The sequence below is a fragment of the Pipistrellus kuhlii genome, unplaced genomic scaffold (genome assembly GCF_014108245.1).
Source record: "Pipistrellus kuhlii isolate mPipKuh1 unplaced genomic scaffold, mPipKuh1.p scaffold_m20_p_45, whole genome shotgun sequence".
NCBI classification, from domain to species: Eukaryota; Metazoa; Chordata; class Mammalia; order Chiroptera; family Vespertilionidae; genus Pipistrellus; species Pipistrellus kuhlii.
In genome coordinates, this window is record NW_023425546.1 from 401,727 (window position 1) to 423,450 (window position 21,724).

The window sequence follows — 21,724 nt, forward strand, 5'->3', positions numbered from 1 at the left end:
GATACATACCCTTGACCAAAATTGAACTAGGACCCTTCAGTCCGAAGAACAACACTCTATCCACTGAGCCAACTGGCTAGCGCACAATAAATAAAGTAGGAGATAGAACATAACTAAGTAAATGAACAGTACTCAAGATTGAAATTCACTATCAAAAGGGAATCAAACTTGTAGAGATAAAGGTAAAATATAAATAAAACTAGATTTGGAATTATATACTGAAGTTACGCCATACTCTATACTACATTCTAAATATTCAAAACCTATTTATTCTACTACTGTCTTATAGCAAAATAAGCAAATGAAAAGCAGAAGTTACTAATATTTATAGCTAGAGAATTATATTTCATTTGTTTGTTTTTCTTAAAAATTACCATCTCAATCCATATGACAATGAATCTAATATGAATATCCAGCAGATAAATAAACAAAATGGATATTATAAATCTTAAAAAGAAGATTCTGACACATGTCACAACATGATTAATCTTGAGGACATTATGCTGAGTAAAATAAGCCAGTCATAAAAAGACAAATACTTATATTCCACTTACATAAGCATTAAAGCAGTCAAAATCATAAAACAAAAAGTAGAATAGTGGTTACCAGGAACTGGGAGATGGGGAAAAGGAGAGTTATAGTTTAATGGGAATAGAATTTCAGTTTTTCAAGATGAAAATATTCTAGAGATCTGTTTCACAACAATATCAATATACTTAACACTACTCAACTGTACACTTAAAAATAGTTAATGATAAATTTTAATACTCCAAATTTTTTTAAATCCTCAATTGAGGATGTGTGTGTGTGTGTGTGTGTGTGTGTGTTTTAACTGAATTTTTAGAGAGAGAAGAGGGAGGAGAGAGAAACACCAGTTTGAGAAATATCGATCAATTGGCTTCCTACACACCCCAACCAGGGATCGAACAATGCTCCAACCAACTGAGCATCTAGCCAAGGCTTTTTACCATAGTTTCTTTAAAAATCAACTACTGATTAAAGGAGAGAAGAAATGTGTTTACAGGTTTTTGTTTTTCAACTTTACTTTTCTTACTCATATTAAGCACTAACCATTGGTGGAATAACAGCAGCTCGATGCTGAAGCTGTGGCAGGTCCAGTGGATTTGGTTTCATTGGGGATGAGACCAGTATAGATCCAGTGGGATTTAACAATGAAGGCTTTGAGTCCATAGAAAACATTCTGCAATTGGGAATTATAAAAAGAGAAGTTAACATATTCTTATTTAAGACTTTAAATACAGAGTGGGGCAAAAGCAGGTTTACAGTTGTGAGCATGTGAAACACAGAGTATATTATTGTATTATTTTCCATACAAACAACTATAAACCTACTTTGCCACACCCTGTATACCAGTATTATATCAATAAATCCTTTTAAGTCAACATGCGAGCGCACACACACATACACACACACACATCACGTTAACCTTACAAGATATTTGTACAGTATGGAAAAGATAAATTATAATGCTAATTACCCTGGTTAAAAAAAAATCTAATTACAGATTAATCTGTAGAAATTTATCTGAATTTAATCATCTGTATCTAACCAACAAAATAGTTTGATCAAATGACATTATCAAAATGTTATGTACTAATTTATCACTAACATAGGTTACAAACTAGTCACCTGTTACAAAATGATTTGCTAGGACCACAGAGTATTTTTAAAAAAATTTATATAAACACTGTCAGTTTAAAATTGAGAATTTCACCCAGAATTCCAGACTCCTGGTTTCTTATGTAAATTGGAAAGAAATGGTAATGTGAAACCAGCATTCCCACAGAGCAAGAACATGCTAACATGTTGCAGCTGCCCTTTCAAAGAGACACAAGCTCCTCCGTTCAGCACAGCATCTGCCATCTTGGACTCCACTGGCTTCAGTACTACACTTGAGTTTAGAAAATTACTAGTATACAATAGTGCCACACCTTACAGGCCTGATTATATTTCCAAATGTTGTCAGTTATTGGGGGAGGTAACATTTAAAAGGTATAAATTGATAAGAAAACTAGAACGTATAAAAGAAAACAATTTACATTTTACATGAGAATAAAGATATTAGAGATGTAGGAAATTGAAAGTGTTATTTAGATAGTTTGAAAGTGATATTTATTTTAGAAATGTCATTCAGAGACCTCCATATATTTCCAATAAATTTCTGAATTTCAAGAATAGTGTCATGTTCATCTCTTATGATGCTCCTCCATTTAGATTAACTGCTATCCGAATTGTTCCTTAATTTATAAATATAGTTACCAAAACCTATAGTGCAAAACATAGAAAATCCTTATTTTAGATAGATGTTTCATCAAAGAATACCTTAAAAAGGACAACACAGCTTAAATCCACTCATGCTAATTCCAGTCAAAGTCTGGGACAAGTAAAATCTCAATTATAATGACGTGAGGGGAAAAAGATTTCGAGATGGTTGAATTTTCTGGAAAAACCAATGGTTAAGTAGGACCCCTTATTTTAATTCCTGTTGATTTAAATTCTAGTATTTACGATGTAAAAATTTCTTTGGAAAAATATCACTATGATCTTGACCTTATTATTCTAGCATAACATCTCATTCTAGAGTAAATAAAATATAAATATACTAGCTATGGACTAAAAGCACAACAATTCCAGCAAGTCACACTATGAACAGAATTGGCTATCTGCTGAGTGCTTTATTTGCCTTTTTCTAATTAAAATGGGGGGTGAAAAACAGGATTAAATTGGGTTTCTGATTAAATGAGGTTTTAGTCTAATTCATTTCTAGAATTTGTACCAATCTAGCATTCTACTGTGATTCTAAGTGACTCCATTTCTTTCAAAGAAAAGGAACCACCAAGAAATCAAATATCTCTATATATAAAAGGCTAATATGCAAAGTGTCCCCTCAGGAGTTCAACAGGAAGACCGGGAGTTCGATTGCTCACTATGACGTGTGCTGACCACCAGGGGGCAGCATGGAATGAAGGCAGGCCATGGCTGGCAGCTGGGAGGCACCAATCCGTTCTGATTGCTGGCCAAGCCTAGGGACCCTATCTGTGCATGAGTTTTATGCACCAGGCCTCTAGTATTACATAAAGTAGTATCTATTTCTGTAAAACATATAGTTTTATACTGGAATTTTTAATAAAAACCATAAAGATGATACATTTCTTATACTAATTTAATTCGAGGCCTGGTGCACAAAATTCATACAGGCTAGAGTCCCTAGACCTGGCTGGCAATCAGGGCTGATCTGTGGGGTGACTGGGGGGCCACTGCTGGCACTCACCTTGGCTGGCCTTGCACCACCTGCTCACTGGTTGTCTCCCTCTGCAGGATGAATGGCAGGGCAATCAGAGGTGCCCACTGGCACCCACCTTGGCTGGCCTGTGGGGAGCTCCTGCATTGAGTGTCTGGCAGCTGGTGGTCAGTGTGCATCACAGTGATTGGTCATTCTGCCATTTGGTTGATTTGCATATTATGCTTTTATTATATAAGATGACTACAAGTATTTATAAATTAACTAGAGGCCTGGTGAACAAAATTCATGCACAGGGACATGGAGGGAGGGGGGTTGTCCCTCAGCCCAGCCTGCACCCTCTCCAATCTGGAACCCCTCAAGGGATATCCGACTGCCCGTTTATGCCCGATCCTGGCATCTCTCTCACAATCCAGGACTGCTGGCTTCCAACTGCTCACCTGCCTGCTTTCCTGATTGCCCCTAACCGCTTATGCCTGCCAGCCTAATCATCCCCTAACCACTCCCATGCCAGCCTGATTGCTCCCCTGCCAGCCTGTTTGCCCCCAACTTCCCTCCTCTGCCGGCCTGGTCACCTCTAAATGCCCTGCCCTGCAGGGTTGATTGCCTTCAACTGCCCTCCCCTGCAGGCCTGGTACCTCCCAACTGCCCTCCTCTACTTGCCTGATCACCCACAACTGCCTTCCTTGCAGGCCCGGTCCGTCTCCTGCTGGCCATCTGTGTCCACATAAAGGTAGGATCTTTGACCACATGGAGGCAGCCATCTTGTGTGTTGGAATGATGGTCATATTACTCTTTTATTAGATAGGATAGAGGCCTGGGGCATGGGTGGGGCCAGCTGGTTTGCCCTGAAGGGTGTCCCAGATCAGGGTAGGGGTTCCCTTGGGGCGTGGGGCAGCCTGAGCGAGGGGCCTGTGGTGGTTTGCAGGCTGGCCACGCCCCCCAGTGACCCAAGCAGAGGCCCTGGTATCTGGGATATATTTACTTTCTACAATTGAGACTTTGTAGCCTTGAGTGGAGGCTTAGGCTGGCAAGGACAGGTAGAAAGCTTGGCTTCCTCTGTTGCCAGGGAAACGCCTCCCTCCTGTTCTATGTGCCTGGAGCCATCTTGGTTAGGCTTCATCTTGGTTAGGCTTATTTGCATACTTGGTCTGGTTGTCTGATGGACATGGCTTGTGGAGTAGAGTGATGATTAATTTGTATTTTACTCTTTTATTAGGTAGGATTTGTATTATACCTGATATTTTAAATAAAGTATCTAAAATTTTAACTGACAAAAAGTGATCATTATAATTACCATTAATTTACATTTAAATTATTAAAATGCTTTTAGAAAATGTAACATGTATCTCCTTTCAGTGGGTACAGTAGGCCCTCCTGTGAGGCCATAGGGTGTCAGAGCAAAAAAAGCTGGAGCAAATACCTCTTGCTTCCACCTTCATCATCACATCCTACTACTATCACCAGTAATGGCAATCATCTGTAGTTTAGTTCACATCTTTGTCAAAAGAAATCCCTTTTCTGCTGTCATATGGAATGCATGCAACAACTAATGTAAAAAAATATAATTTTTTTTTCATTAAAAAATAATGATCACACAGTTGTTATTGGTTTAAAAATTTTAAAGCCTACACACTACCTTTAATTTGCTGATGTTTATACAGGAATAGTTCCTGTAGCCAACAGCATTCCTCTAATTTAGTCAGCGACCAACAGAGTCAAGATAGAATAATAGTTAATGAGCCGAAACCGGTTTGGCTCAGTGGATAGAGAATTGGCCTGCAGACTGAAAGGTCCCAGGTTTGATTCCGGTCAAGGGCATGTACCTTGGTTGCGGGCACATCCCCCGTTAACTCTATCCCTCTTTCTTCCTCTCTGTAAAAAAATCAATAAAATAAAAAAAAATAAAAAAAAGGAATAATAGTTAATGAGTCTCACCTCTGTCTCTCTGGCTCTCCGTCCACGTCTTCATCAGCACTGCAGGTGGCACTGGAATCATTGTCTGATGGGGGTTCAGGCCTTTGGACATTTATCTGCTGAGCCACCAACGAATTGTCATCTCCAGGCTCTGTCTTCGCACTGGCTTTCTCCAGGTCCCTTTCTTTGGTATCACCTTCAGCTTGAGATGGGGTGTTTTCAGGTGCCCCCATTTCAACATCTACAGGGTCTGCTTTGGTAGTCGTGGGAAGATCAAGAACAGAAGTCACGTCAGCACTGTGCTCCTCATGTTCAATATCCATTGGCTCTGCTATCTCAGCAGTGACACCATTATTCGCCTGGGTCGCCACACTTTCATTTTCAGCTGGTTTTGTACTTGGAGCTGATGAGGGAGATGCACTGGGAGCAGTTTCAGTGGCACACTCGTGCTCAGCTGCAGGTTCAGTGTTTCCTCGAGAAGGCAAATTTTCAGTGCTATCTTCGCTGGGCTTCACAGCTTCAACTGGTGAAGGAGAAGGAGCACTTTCTGTATCAGAACTATTTTCAGCACCTTAAAGATAATGATACAGCATAAAAATCTGATAATGAGCACAGTTCACGTGGTGATAGAAGCCATGCTTGAGAGCAGTTGTTTAGGACAGATTTCACTCCTTCAATGACCTCCCTAAAGTGTTACCACCATTGGGAAAGCCAGTATTCTACAGAGCATGAAAGGGAAGACCAAATTGTCTTGACCTTCTGAAACTGAAAGTGTAAAAGCTTTTAATGTCTAAAAATAATATATATGAAATCTGAAAAACAAAGAAGGAAAAACAAAACCAAACAAAAACCATTCCCATAAATGGTAACATTCTGGATTGTTTCTACCAGCCTGTATCTGTGCTTCTCTTTTTACCAGCAGTTTGTGACAAAAATATAACATGAGTTTCATCTGTAATTTTAAGTTTAATGTGACAGCCACATTAAAAAAACTGAACAGAGATTATTAAAATTAACTTTAACAATATAGTTAACACAATTGTCCAAAGTATCATTAAACATGTAATCAATATAGAAAACTATTAAGATGTTTTACATTTTTTTGGTACTGAGTCTTCAAAATCTGATTATATATTACATTTTTAATACATCTCAAGTTACACTAGTCACATTTAAAGAGCTCAACAGCTACCATACTAGACAGCAAAGCTCTGTAATAATGTAAAACTCTATAGCCCTGCTCTTTTCCCTACATTATTTGTATAATCTTATAAGTATACTAGAAGGTCAGCACATGAAATCTGTGCAAAGGAGGGGAGGGGTGTCCTCAGTCTGGCCTGCACCCTCTCACAATCTAGGACCCCTACAGGAGAAGTCCCACAGCTGGTTTAGCCCAATCCTAGACATCCCTCTCACAATCTGGGATGCTATATGCACCACTGACCATACTTTTCATACAGGTGAAAGGCATCTTGCTGCTGTATGGGCAGCTACATTCTTTTGCCCTGATTAGAAAATCTGAAGCAGAGAGAAATTAAGTAATTGGCTTTGTTACACAGTTTTAAGTGTCAGAATCAGGGCTGACCACAAAATGTGCAAGCCAGAGTCCATGCCCGTCATCGCTGCATCAGCCTGTTTTTTGGGTGTTAGAGTAGCCTTGCCTGGTTTTAATCTTTAAATCTAAGAGACTGTTCCCAATATATAGGGTCAAGTCCCTAGGCCTGGTCGGTGATCAGGGCCAATCCGTGGGATGACGAGAGGGGCGTGTGGGGGGCCCATGCTAGCACCTGCAATGGTTGGAAGCCTGGCACCACCTGCTGGCCAGCCCCACCCCCTGCCTCTGGTCACCTCCCTCTACAGCAGTGGTTCTCAACCTTTCTAATGCCACGACCTTTTAATGAAATTCCTCATGTTGTGGTGACCCCCAACCATAAAATTATTTTCATTGCTACTTCATAAATGTAATTTTGCTACTGTTATACGATTCGTAATGTAAATATCTGCATTGAGCATCTGTCCCTTGGTGGTCAGTGCATGTCATAGCAACCACTCATTCTGCTGTTCAGTCTATTTGCGTATAAGTTTTATTTATTACTAAAGGCCCGGTGCACAAAATTTGTGCACGAGGGGGGATTGTCCCTCAGCCCAGCCTGCAGCCTCTCCAATCTGGGACCCCTCAAGGGACATCCCTCTCACAATCCAGAACTGCTGGCTCCCAACTGATCGCCTGCCTGCCTTCCTGATTTACCCCTAACTGCTTCTGTCTGCCAGCCTGATTGATGCCTAAGTACTCCCTGCCAGCCTGTTTGACCCTAACTGCCCTCCTCTGCAGTCCCCCCCCCCACTGCCCTTCCCTGCAGGACTGGTCACCCCCAACTTCCCTCCTCTGCCAGCCTGGTCACCCCTAACATCCCTACCCTGCAGGCTTGATTGTCTCCAACTGCCCTCCCCTGCAGGCCTGGTACCCCCCCAACTGCTCTCCCCTGCAGGCCTGGGTCTCCCCCAACTGCCCTTCCCTGCAGGACTGGTCATCCCCAACTTCCCTCCTCTGCTGGCCTGGTCACCCCTAACTGCCTTCCCAGCAGACTTGATTGCCCCCTACTGCCCTCCCCTGCAGGCCTGGTCCCTTCTCAACTGACCTACCATGCTGGCCTGATCGCCCACAACTGTCCTCCCTTGCAGGCCTAGTCCTCCCAACTGCCCTTGCCTGCTAGCCATCTTGTGGTGCCCATCTTGTGTGTTGGAGTGATGGTCAATCTGCTCTTTTATTAGATAGGATAGTGGCCTGGTGCATGGGTGAGGTCCAGCTGGTTTGCCCCGAAGGGTGGAGGTCCCCTTGGGTGTGGGGCGGCCTGGGCAAGGAGCCTATTCTTGTTCTTTGGGATTTTTCCATCACTGGATAAAAGGATACGTACTTTGGGACAATCCTCTGAAGATACAATATTCCAGTTGCACCCATGTGAGGATGACAGCGCCTCTCAAAGGGAGGGAGCCCACAGACGGGGAGCAGGGAATTCTGAACACCAAAGCAATGACAGAGATGGTAAGCCTTTCCTTCATACCCCTTCTCAGGTGGCCTGCAGTCTGGGCATCTGCTGGACCTTTACTACTTGCTGCCCTGGGTCCTGCTAGGTGGTGTGCAGGACTGCGTGGGCCTGGAAGGAGTCACTCCCCTCCCAAGCCACTCCTGATACAACTCCTGCACACAGGTGCTGGTCTCCGGGGGCCACACTGGGATGGCAGCGTAGATGCCTTTCATCAGCTGCAGCAGTGCCCTGTCTGCACACCTGTCCTCCGCCTGGCCCTGGCCCTGCCACTTAGGCATGCCCGGACCTCCACAAAGTGGTGGGGAACTTGCCCCTCTACGGCTTCAGGACCACTTCTGGATGTTCCAAAGCTGTAAGCAGCCGCAAAGTGTAGCACAACCTCTCCGTCCCTTTCAAGAGTGACCTCCTGGAAGTCTTTGTTCCTCAGGGTGTGGTAGGTGAGCACTCGCAAGTCCTTGTTGAACAGCTCCTTGGCCACATGCCTGAAGATGTGCTCCAACTACCCAATGGAGCTGGCACCTTTGTGGAGCCTCACCTCCTCCTCCTTCATGTCTCCAAACAGTATCCACAGTGGCATCATTCGAGGTCACTTTGGTCCACTATCTGGACAATTTCACCTGAGGTTAAAATGCAGTCAACACCCCAGAAACTATGCAAAGCAATGGGAACATCTTCTCAAAGGGCCCCAAGTGTCTTGTCATAACACAAGTCCACAGTGTTGTGGAAAATCTTGTCTGGGGACATGTTCTGCCCTCTGGTGAAGTAATCCTTCACCAGGGAGCCCTTGATCCGCTGGGAAGTCTTGGCCTGCAGAGGTGGGAGGTAATGAGGAAACCCAGCATGTGCTCTGCATATTGGACCTAGCCGGGCGGGCAGAGGTCAGGATGGGTAGCCGGAGTTCTTCCTCAAGGTGCTGGCAATATCGACACACTAATTCCTGCTGACTTTCCAGGATGCCTAAGTCCGCAGCTATCTTCATGTCAAAGACAATGCACCCCAAGGCTTTTGAGGAAGCCGCAGAGCCTTCTGGATGCATCAGTGACACTGAGGCTGAATTTAGCAGCAAAATAACAGACTAAGGACACACGGACACTGCCAGCACCTTGTGCTGTGAGGTATCACATTTCTTATTAAGGTTCAGAACACGGAAGAAGTCCTTAGTGTTCTGCTGAGAAACTTGGACTCCTTCCTCTGCAGTCACACAACTGTCACACTCCAGGCAGTCATTCAGAAATATTTTGGCATCAGTCAACTTATGGAATTCTCCATTCTTTCTGTTCTTCTGAGCCAGACTCCGGACATTGACTGCGGCATTCTCTTGATCATTGGTTTTTCTTTTTTTTACTACATTCCTTCCATGTCAATGATCACACTTCATCTGGAACTACGCAGGCGGGACTGGCTCATGTCACCTGGAGGAAGCACGGGAGCGCAGTCACTTCTGATCGCCCCGGCGCTGAAGGCGGCATCCTTTCTTCCTTGTGGAGCTTCTAGGGAGGAGGGGAAGCAGCCACAATGCCTGAGGCTGATTTCCAGGAAGAGGCAGCGCTGTCCGGATCATGCAGGTGGCCCTGGTCCGTTGGTGCCTGTCCTGTCCTCTGGAGGTTGAAACTGCAGGACTATTAAGGGAGTCAGTCCCCAGTTCGGGCCCTCCACCGCCACCCATCTATTGGAGCCTCAGGGCAGGGAGGAGAGAGCAAGAGGTCTGACTCGTGCCCACTTGCTAGTCCCCAGTTCCTCCCTGCCTCTGCCATCGATTGATTAGAGTCTGAGGGCCAGGAGGAAAGACCAAGAGTATATGCCTTCCAGCCGCTCACCAGTCACTGCTACCATGGACTGATCAGAGCCTGGGGGACCCCAGTTCCCCTGTTAGCCATCTCCTGATCAATTGGAGCCTGAGTACCAAGGGAATGAACCAATCGTTTGGTCATCCTGGTCGTCACAGCCTCAGGCTTTTTATACATATAGATAGGATTTTAAACGTTTTGACATCTTTAACTAGGTATCTCAAAGAAATCACAAATTTAATGTCTCACACTGGAGTTGTACTAATTTCTAAATCAGGTTCTTTTCTAGTGTTTAAACAAAACAGGAAACGGTTAAATGCTAATCTCACTTATTCTCATATTCTGTATGGACAAATCTCACAGATTTTCTCTCTAAAAATATTCTTGAATCCATTCATTTCTGTTCAACTGCACTACAGCCATTCTATTCCAAATATGACTTTTCTTCTCACCTTTGACCTCATACCATTCTCTACAACAGTGTTTCCCAAAGTGTGGTACGCGTACCCCCAGGGGTATGGGAAGAGTTTGGTGGGGATATGCACTGAACAGTGCTTAGCTGCGCCTAATTCTACGTTCTAATGAGTACGAGGGGTACTCAGCGTTACGAAAATTATAGAATTTGTCAAAAGTTTGGGAAACACTGCTCTACAACAATCTATATTAATAAAAGGGTAATATGCTAATTAGACTGAACAGACTGGGTGTCTTCCAGACATCATTCCGGACATCCTTCCTGACAAAGCCAGGGCCCAGGCGAAACAGCCCAGGGTCCTGGATGCCTGCGGCTGGACAGAGGGAAGAAAGCCAGGGTCCCGGGTGCAGGGGCTGAGGCAGAGGCAGTTAGGGGTGATCAGACAGACAGGCAGAGTGGTTAGGGCTATCAGGCCGGAAGGGGAACAGTTAGGGGCGATCAGGCCACCAGGGGAGCAGTTAGGGGTTATCAGGGATCAGGTCAGCAGGGGAGCAGTTAAGGAAATCAGGCTGACAGGAGAGCAGTTAGGGACAATCAGGCTGGCAGGGGAACAGTTAGGGGCAATCAGGCAGACATGCAGAGGTGGTTAGGGGCAACCAGGAAGGCAGGCAAATGGTTAGGAGCCAATGGCCCTGGATTGTGAGAGGGTGCAGGCCAGGAGGGACCCCCTCCCATGCATGAATTTTGTGCATCGGGCCTCTAGTGCTTTTATAAAAGTCAAATCTTACCAAAACTCACCCACACTCTCTTCTTCTCCTTTCCTCACTCTCCTTTTCTACTTCGTAAAACATTTAAATGAAACTTCATTACTCAGGCTAAAGATCCAAAATTCTGAGGATGGTCTTGCTACAAGGCCCAACCTAGTGGATCCGCCTACCTTTCTAGCTTCATCTCACATCTTATATTCTGTTATCACTGGGCCTCTTTTCAGTTTCAGGAAATGCCCATGTGTCTTCCACCTCAGACTCATACATGCCATTTATTCTTGTTTTGTTTTTTAAATATATTTTTATTTCAGAAAGGGAGAGATAGAAACATCAACAATGAGAGAGAATCACTGAATGGCTATCTCCTACACATCCCCACTGGAGATGGAGCCTGCAACCCAGGCATGTGGCCAGAACGGGAATCGAACCATGACCTCTTGGTTCATAGGTTGAAGATCAACCATTGAGCCACACCAGCTGGGTTCATGCCATTTATTCTTACTGAAAAGGCTCTTTCACCTAATTTTCCTTTGAATATTATATAAATATCACGTTTTTTTTTAAAAAGACTTCTATCATTTCCTTATAATTCCTTAAATTTTATTACTCTAGTTCTTATACCACAAACTTGTTATAGTTACAATTTTATATTTATTCACAATGATTTGATTCCTGGCTGCTGCTTCCACTAGGCTATAAGTACCATAAGAGCAGAGTCATGTATTTTGCTTATTATTTAAACCCTACAGACAAGTACTGTGCCTGCCATACAATAGACTCAAATATTTGCTGAAGTATAAAATGAATAAATGGTTATAAATATGTCTTAGATTTACTTCACCTTTCCATGGATCCAATTTGCCACTATTATAAAAGTATAGAGAGATGGTCACTACAGCATTAAGTTTTTAGATTATCTTCTTAAAATTGACAAAACAACATAAAAATTTAAATCTTTCTAAAACTAAAATATATATGTCCAATGAGAATCTCAAAGGTTTAAGATACATTTCTTAAACTAGGTAAACCAATTTATAGTTTGGCCTCCTACATGCCCCCAAGCATGTGCCCTGACCATAACCTCCTTCTTCATAGGTTGACACTCAACTATTGAGCAAAACTGGCTGGGCTCAAAGGTGCTATTTTAAATCACTGCGTAAAAAATGATTTATTTAATAAACTAGCTCTCTCAGAAGTATTTGTCTGGAAGAAAAAATCAATTCTTGTCTTACACTATATAGAAAAATAATTCCAAATGGAATAGATTTTTAAAAAAACATTTAGAAAATAATCCTATATAAATAAAAGCCTAATATGTTAAGTGTTGGACCATTTGTTCGAACCGTCGCTATGACGCATACTGACCAACAGGGGGCAGACACTTTGACCAGTAGGTTGGCTTGGTGCTGGGATCCGGCTGATTGGGACTGGGTGAGAGGAACTGGACATGCCTGGAGCCCTTTCATGGTCGCTGTCCTGCCCCAATCGTGCACCAGTGGTGTCCCTTGGCCTGGCCTGCGCCCTCTTGCAATCCGGGACTCCCTCGGGGGATGTCAGAGAGGCTGTGTCAGCCCTATCCCCGCAAACCAGGCTGAGGGACTCCACTGGTGCACTAATCCGTGCACCGGGCTTTAGTTTAGGATAAAGAAGGATAATTTAGCTTTTTGAAGTACTAGTGACAGAACAGTGAAATAATCAAACTACATTCTGATGCAACTGACACTCTAGTATAAGACAGAGATTAAACAGTACTCAATAATACACAGAAGGCATATCAGGTTGTAATAAGTACAGTAAAAAAGTAACAAAAGTTAGGAACCAGTGCATAAAGAGATATTATAGAGGTAAGGTGACATATCAACAGAGGCCCGAAGAAATGGGAGCATGAGACAACAGGCACATATTCGAGAAGAGCATTCCAGGGACAGGGGTTGGCACATGCAAAATCCCTGAAGTGAGGGTTGCTTTGCTCAGGAACAGCAGAAAGAACAGTGGTTAGAATAGAGTGAGCAAGCACCTCACACCTGTTGAATGGCTTTTATTAAAAAAAAAAAAAAAAAAAGACAAGAAACATTAAGTGTCTGAAGAATGACTGGCATTTTCAAGATGTTCTCTGTTTGTAGCACATGGACCATCTCAGGTGCTACATAAATATTTGTTAGTTGAATGAATAAACACATTATGCTTAAGATAAATGTCTCTATGCCTTAAAAACACCAATGTCCTATTTCCTTAATGAAGCAATTCCTAAATAGTCAAATCATTAAGATAAAACTACATTTATTTGGGCTAGCAGAAGGTACAACTAAGTTTAAGATTTCTGAAATACCTTCACTGTCTTCTGGATTTTCTTCTTCATTAGAGGCTTCAATATCTTCATCTTCCTGAGCAGAAACGGTGGAAGCTACACTTTCACATTGAGATACATCTCGTTCTTCACGAGGTTTTCGTGAAGTCTAGAGTAAAAAAAATATTATGATTGAAATAACTAAAGGAAAAAAGCCTTTTCCTATTTAAAATCAGAGTTCACAAATACTAAACAAGAAGGCTGTATATGTGACAGCTACTCTGGTTAGAGTACAGTTATCTCCAGATAACCATTAACTGGTCTTTTGTGTAGGTAAATCACTTTCAACAAATTGATCAAACGTAACATAAGAACAATTTCTTAACTACTCACCACTATACATGCATGAATAGCCCCAAATCAAAAAACTCCTGCTCTTCTCCCCTCCCAAATAATGTATTTTCTAGTAAAAATAACATGATTTTTTTTAATAAAAGCAAGTTGGAATGTGATATCTTCACATGCAAGAATGTAATATATCCCCAAGCATTTTCTTCACTATATGATAATATTCATTTTTTTCATTAATCCTCACCCAAAGATATGTTTTCATTGATTTTATTTTTTTATTTTTAATTTTTATTTTTTTGTATTTTTTATTTTGAAAGACATAGCCTCCTTTATTATTATTTTTTTAATTTTTATTGTTTTCATTGATTTTAGAGGAGGGGTGAAAGAGAGAGAGAGAAACATCAATGTGAGAGAAACATCAAAAAGTTGTCTCCTGAGTACACCCAGATACAAGACCGAACCTGCAACCTAGGTATGTGCTCTGACTGGGAATTGAACCCACAACCTTTTGGTGTATGGGACAATGCTCCAACAAGCTGAGCCACTTGGTCAAGGCAATAGAATTCATTAAATTTCAATGTAATAATTCAAGTACACGAATATATAAATCCTATTTATCTTCCACTGAGCTTTAACAGATAACATTCTGTCATGTTTTCCTGAAATCTTTCTTAAAAAAGATAAAACACTCTAGACCAGCAGCCACCAACCTTTCGTACCTCGCAGACCACTAATGGTCTGTAGACCAGCAGTTGGAGACCACTGGTCTAGACCAACTGAAGCCTGCTGCTCCTATTATTCCAGTTGTAATTAAAATTATCTGAACAAGAAGTTTTAAAGACATTTCTGATGATAATTTCATGTCAACTTGGCTGGATCGTAGTACCCAGATATGTAACCAAATGTTATCCTGGATGTGTTCATGCATGTTTTTTTGTACCAGAATAATATTTAACCAGTAGGCTTCTGAGTTGAGTAGATTATCTTCCATAATATGGGGAGAGTCTCATTCAACCAATTGGAAGCCTTAATAGAACTAGATTGATGGCTACTGGAAACTTGTTATCAGACTGCAGCTCTTCTGAGTACGCAGCCTATCATCCTATCCTGTTGGATTTTGTATCCACTTAGCCTCCAAAATCATGAATCAATTTCTTAAAATAAATTAATATTGCCCTGGCCTGGTGTGATTCAATTGGAATGTCATCCAGTATACTGCAAGGTTGGTGGAAGGTTCAAGACCCAGTGGGGGAATATACCCAATTTGTAGGTTCCATCCTCAGTCAGGATGCATACAGGAGGCAATCCATTAATGACCTAATGGCAGAACAACCCAAACAACTGCTGGGCCAGTCACTATGAAGTGCACTGACCGCCTCTCGGTCCCTTCCCCCAGCAGTCAGGCACCGATCACCCGAAGGCAAACGGGGAACCAGAAGTGGGTAGCAGTGGGGGGCGGGGCCAGCTGCTGGCAGCTGGGGAAGATAGACCTGATGCAGGACAGGCTTAGGGACTATACCCATGTATGCACTGGGCCTCTAGTTCTATCTAATAAAGAGGAATATGCAAATTGACCATCACTCCAACACATAAGATGGCTGTCCCCATGTGGTCAAAGATGGCTGTTCCCAAGATGGGTGACACAAGATGGCCAGCAGGGGAAGGCAGCTGTGGGGGCCAGGCCTGCAGGGGAGGGCAGTTGGGAGTGACCAGGCCAGCAGGGGAAGGTAGTTGGGGGCAACCAGGCCTGCAGGGGAGGGCAGTTGGGGGTGACCAGGCCTGCAGGGGAGGGCAGCTGGGGGAGACCAGGCCTGCAGGGGAGGGTAGTTGGGGGAGAACAGGCCTGCAGGGGAGGGCAGTTAGTGGTGACTGGGCCAGCAGAGGAGGGAAGATGGAAGTGACCAGGCCTGCAGGGAAGAGCAGTTGGAGGGGACCAGGCTGGCAGGGGAGGGCAGATGGGCGGACCAGAACTGGAAGGGAAGGCAATTGGGAGGGGGCCCCCAAGGCCAGCAGGGGAGGGCAGTTAGGGGCAATTAGGCCAGCAGGGGAGTTGTTAGGTGGTGATCAGGCTGGTAGGCAGAGCACTTAGGGACAATCAGGCAGGCAGGTAGGTGAGCTGTTGGGATCCAGTAGTCCTGGATTGTGAGAGGGATGTCCAACTGCCCACTGGGATTGGGCCTAAACCGGCAATCGGACAGGCCTTGAGAGGTCCCAGATTGAAGAGCATGCAGGCTGGGCTGTGGGACATCCCCCATTTCCCCCATGCTCGAATTTCGCGCACTGGCCCTCTAGACCAGGCGTCTTCAAACTACGGCCCGCGGGCCACATGCGGCCCGCAGAGGAGTCTGATCCGGCCCGCCAGGTTTTTTGGGCAGTGAGCGCAGCCGAGGTGTTACAGAAGGAATTAGTAGTTCATATAGTCCGGCCCTCCAGCTCTCTGAGGGACCGTGATCTGGCCCCCACTTTAAAAAGTTTGAAGACGCCTGCTCTAGACCTATATAATAAATAGCTAATATGCTAATGAGACCTGACAGTGGAATGACCTTCCGGAATGACCTTCCGGAATGACCTTCCAGAATAACCAGTGGATGGGCAGTGGGGTTGCAGGGCCGCAAGGCAGCAGAGGCTGTGAAGGCCTACCCTTGCACAAATTTTGTGCATCGGGCCTCTAGTTAGAAACAAACAAACACCTCTTTTCTTAAATTTATCAAATTTTAGCCTTAAATGAATCACTTTCAGCACTCATTCCAGAGGTGCAGCACCTTTACTTCTTCACATATCACTGCCTCCAGAATGCGGTCATCCTCCAAATCAGTAACAGTTATTCTACCTTTTAATTGTCTGTGATCAGTGTCTTTCACACCATTAGCAACATTAGCAAGCACTCTTAAGGACATATTTATGTTTTAAAGTTGTGCTAACTGTCCATTTTGCTAGCAATAAAAGCTAAACAAACACACACACACAAAAATATTCACAGCTCAATTTCAGGAGATGTTAACAACGTAAGGGTTAATGTAAGATGATGAGCATTCTCTCCTTTGTCTAAGAGACCACTTTTGTCATGCTAATGTATCAGCATGAAGGGTTGTCAGGTTGAGAACTGAAGTTTTGTTCTATAACTGAAACATTTTTTTCATGAACATCTTGGCAAATGGCTCGAGATGAGAGACATTCGAGAATCCAGGTTTGATTGTAGTCTTGAGCTCATGGAACCCTCAAAGAGCTCTGTAGACTTTGAGAATATTAAAACTTCCTTATTAAAGAATTTTCATTAATCTTATACTTTCTGGTTTTTAACATTTATCGCGTATAACATTTCTCTGAGAAAATGCTTTGTAATACACCAAATCAATTCATCCAAAATTGTCAAGAGCACTCAAAATAAAGTTTTAAATTTAAACTCCCAAATGATTCCATTTAAAAAATCCAGTCTACAGTAATTCAAATGTACTGAATTCTCATTACTACTAACAGAAGTTTTATTCCTTGGGCAGTAAATAAATAGTCAACTTGTGCCAAGAAACTAGTATATCTTTAACAGGTAAATGCAATAAATAAAAATATAAGCTACAAAAGTTTTTCTCAAAACCTATCTTTGAAGCTCAAAAAACAAACAAAAAACTGTAAGTAAAAATCAGTAAGAGATTCACCATGCTTGATATACTCACTTTCTGCTTATGCTGCTGCAAAAGGTTGTCAAGATTATGTCGCCTTTTATAGTTAAAATAGAAGTTTTTACATTGAGCTTCACTTTTAGTTCCCACCATTTTGGCAATTGCTGCCCAGTTACGACCATGTTCTACTAGACCTGAATTTTAAAAACAGAATAAATGTTAATGAACAGTAGTAACCTGATAAAGCAAACAAGAGAAATAATAAACTTAATCATTGTATTCACAATCATTAACACAAAGTGTTTTTAATTACTCATTGATATACTATTGTAGTATTTTAATACTTACTGAAATATGTATTGACACAAAACTCACTGAACAGCTCTATTTAAAACATGCTCATGAAAGCCCTGGCCAGGGAGCTCATTTAGTTTGAGCACTGTCCTAGTATGCCAAGGTTGCAGGTTTGATTCCCCGATCAGGGCACATACAAGAATCAACCAATGAATGCATAAGTGGAACAACAACAACAATAAAAACAAACAAACAGAAGCATAGTAAATTAACAGTGGACACAAAGTAACAGTTCACACTCTTATAAACTGACTGGGAAGGTATTTTTAAACCTTTGGAAACACAGTATCAATATAGTTAATAATATAATCCTTTCTAATAAAAGAGAAACATGCAAATTGACCATACCTCCGCTATACCCACAAGTCACACCCACCAGCCAATCAGGGCAGGTATGCAAATTAAGATGGTGGTTAATTTGCATATCCAGGCCAGAGTGAAGACTAAAGATGGCATAGAAAGAAGCCAAGCTTTGCAGAAGGGAGTGAAGCTGCGGAAAAGCAAGCAAGCAAGGCTGCGAAGAATGAAGGGAAGCAGGCAGGCTAGGGGAGAAGGGAGAGAAGCCAGCGGGGCAGCGGAGAAGAAAGGGAAGCAGGCAGGGCAGAGAGGACCGCAGCTGGAAGCCCTATTGTAGGAATCTTCCTGCAAAGGACCTCTAGTTTACACTAATAAAAGAGAAACATGCAAATTGACCATCACTCCACTATGCCCACCAGCCAATCAGAGCAACTATGCAAATTAACCCAACAAAGATGGCAGTTAATTTGTATACACGGATGAAGAGTGAAGACTTAAAACATCATAGAAGGAAGAAAGAGGGGAAAGTGGAAAGCAGGGAAGTAGTGACAGCGGGAGGGAAAGCACAGGGCAGCGATGGAAGTGGGAAGAAAAGCACTGGGCGGCAGTGGCAGCAGGGAAAGCGAGGGATGGGAGTGGCAGAGGAGGGAGGGCATGGTAGTGCAGGAGGCAAAGCATGGGGTGGGGGCAGTGGCAATAGGAGAGAAGGGAAAGCATGGGGTGGCAGCAGTGGCGGGAGGGAAGCCCACAGGAAGTCATGTTCTTGCAAGAATCTTCCTGCAAAGGGCCTAAGTGTCCAGTCATCTGGTCAGCCTTTCAACCAATCAAAGCATAATATGCTAATGATATGCTAAGGCAGCTCAACTGCTTGCTATGACATACACTGACCACCAGAGGGCAGACGTTCGGACTGGTAGGTTAGCTTGCTGTTGAGGTCCAGCAGATTGGGATTGAGCAAGATGGGATGGATATGCCCTGGAGTCCTCCCACAGTCACCCCCCTCCACCAGCTGGCCAACCTCCCGCGTCTCTTCCTAACCCCAATAGTGCACCGGTGGGTCCCTCAGCATGGCCTGCACCCTCTCGCAATCTAGGACCCCTTCAGGGATGACAGAGAACCAGTTTCACTCGATCCTGCTGGCCACGCCAAGGGACCACAATTGTGCACGAATTCATGCATTGGGCCTCTAGTAATTAATAATACAAGGATAAACTGTGTTTTATGTATTCACAGCTATAAACCTACTTTTGCCCATCCTGTATGTATGTATTATATGTATGTATACAAACATACAAGATTCCATGGATCATCAGAATGTCTTCAGTCCATTCACAATCAAGAAATGTTGTAGGAAAAAATTAACCATTTGAAAAAAATCTGTTGCAACCCAAAGCATCACAGAAATCTATGCCATCTGAAACTTTTAAATCAAATAATATATATACGCATACATACACATGTTGAAGAAATATGGGTATGAAAATGCATATATACATAAGAGTTACCCAGCCAGAGATATACTTTAAATACAGATGTACCCAAACAAAAATTTACAGTATAAACTTAAGAATTTATAGAAAAACACCAGTTTTTCAAGGTTAATTCCAGTAGCTTCTTTAATAATTGCTGGAAAATCACTTCATAATCTTACTCGATATATGAATAAGAGATGAAAAGAGCAGTGACTAAAGAGTCACTGAAAAAGATTATGATATAGCTTATATCCACTTACTTCACTAGGAAATTATTTTAATTAAGGTATTACCGTATTTTTCGGACCATAAGACGCACCGGACCATAAGACGCACCAGATTTTAGAGAAGGGAAATGAAGAAAAAAAGATTCTGAAACAGAAAGTTCAGTGTTACCACTACAATGTGTAAACCCATAAATCATGCAGAGACTTTCTATGCTTTCTTTGCATAGTTTATGGGTATCTACACATTGTAGTGGTGAGAGAAGAGGCTGGAGAGTGTTTTACATTATGGTAAATGTTACTGGTTTGGTATCACAGAAAGTCTCTGCATACAATATACCGGTATGAAGTTTGTTGCAGTACAAACATTTTGACAGTTACCGGTATAATAGTATGAAGAGAAATTCTGACGTAGCAGCGTTATCAATCAGGGCATCCAGCGGAGGGCGGAGATCTACAGTACGCCTACCCAGTAGTCAAGCACGGCAACAGAGGGCGGAGAGGAATGATTGGGGGAATAGACGCGGCATTCTTCCGGGCACGGAGTACGGGCCAGCAAGGGGTACAGGCGATGATTACGGTTTGGATTACGCAGTTACCGTACACCGCACCTGGGCTGACATGGAGATGTGGCTGCAGCGAGGGCATGGAGGCTGACTACCATACATGGGAACTCCTCTACCACTCGGGGTTTACAGAGCGGGGCAGACACTCTGGGCACGGAGGAATGGACAGTGGCTGCAGCAAGCACACAGAGCCGGGCAAGCACACAGAGACCACACAGAGCCGGGCAAGTAAAAAAACTTTTTTTAAAAAGTATATGTGTAGGCTATATTTGGACCATAAGACGCAGGGCCTTTTTCTCCCCACTTCTGGGGGAAAAAAGTGCGTCTTATGGTCCGAAAAATACGGTATATGTCTACCTATCTTAACATTGCCATCCCCCAACCAACTTCCATACATGCCCTCACCACCCGGTGTTTTGCATCCATTGGTAATGCTTATATGCATGCATACAAGTCCCGCAGTTGATCTCTTATCTCCCCCACCTCTCTCTAAATTTCCCACTGCAATTTGACAGTGTTTCATGCTTTACTGTCTCTGTATCTATCTTTAGTTCAACCGCTTATTATGTTATTATCTATAAGTGAGTGAGATCATGTGGTATTTTTCTTTCATTGACTGGCTTATTTCACTTAGCATAATGTTCTCCAATTCCGTCCAGGTTGCTGCAAATGGTAAGAATTCCTTCTTTTTTTATGGCAGCATAGTATTCCATTGCGTAGATGTACCATTGTTTTCTGATTCAGTCATCTGCTGACGGGCATCTAGGTTGATTCCAAATCTTAGCTATTGTAAATCGTGCTGCTATGAACACAGGGATGCATATATAGTTTCATATTGGTATTTTAGTTTCTTAGGATATATTCCTAGGAGAGGGATTACTAGGTCAAATGGGAATTCCATTTTTAGTTTTTTGAGGAAACTCCATACTGCTCTCCACAGTGGCTGCACTAGTCTGCATTCCCACCAACAGTGCACAAGGGTTCCTTTTTCTCCACATCCTTGCAAACACTTGTCCTTTGATTTGTTCTTTTTTTGGTGTCCTGTAGTTTTCTGCGTATAGGACTTTTACCTCCTTAGTTAAGTTTATTCCTAGGTATCTTAATTTTTTTTTGGTGTGATGGTAAATGGGATTACTTGAGTCTCTCTTCCTGTAAGTTCACTATTGGTGTATAGAAATGCCATAGATTTCATAGCATTAATTTTGTATCCTGCTACATTGCCAAATTCATTCATTAAGTATATTATTTCTTTATGGAGTCTTTCAGGTTTTTTATGTACAATATCATGTCATCTGCAAATAAGGACAGCTTTACTTCTTCTTTTCCAATTTGGATGCCTTTTGTTCTTCTTGTCTGATTTC

General features: G+C 42.7%; 1 protein-coding gene and 1 pseudogene across 14 annotated transcripts in view; both read right to left on the bottom strand.

Annotated features, from left to right (window-relative positions):
* The window catches only part of NCOR1 (nuclear receptor corepressor 1), a 193,861-nt gene that overhangs the window by 62,138 nt on the left and 109,999 nt on the right, over window positions 1-21,724 (bottom strand). For all 14 annotated transcript variants that reach the window (XM_036412582.2, XM_036412594.2, XM_036412586.2 and 11 more), the window contains 4 exons: window positions 17,505-17,644; window positions 13,525-13,651; window positions 5,201-5,750; window positions 1,072-1,201 (listed from right to left, as the gene is read on the bottom strand). In XM_036412582.2, coding sequence (XP_036268475.1) covers window positions 1,072-1,201; window positions 5,201-5,750; window positions 13,525-13,651; window positions 17,505-17,644 — 947 coding nt within the window. The remainder of the gene's footprint in view (window positions 1-1,071; window positions 1,202-5,200; window positions 5,751-13,524; window positions 13,652-17,504; window positions 17,645-21,724) is intronic.
* On the bottom strand, window positions 8,053-9,604 carry LOC118704688 (annotated as a pseudogene).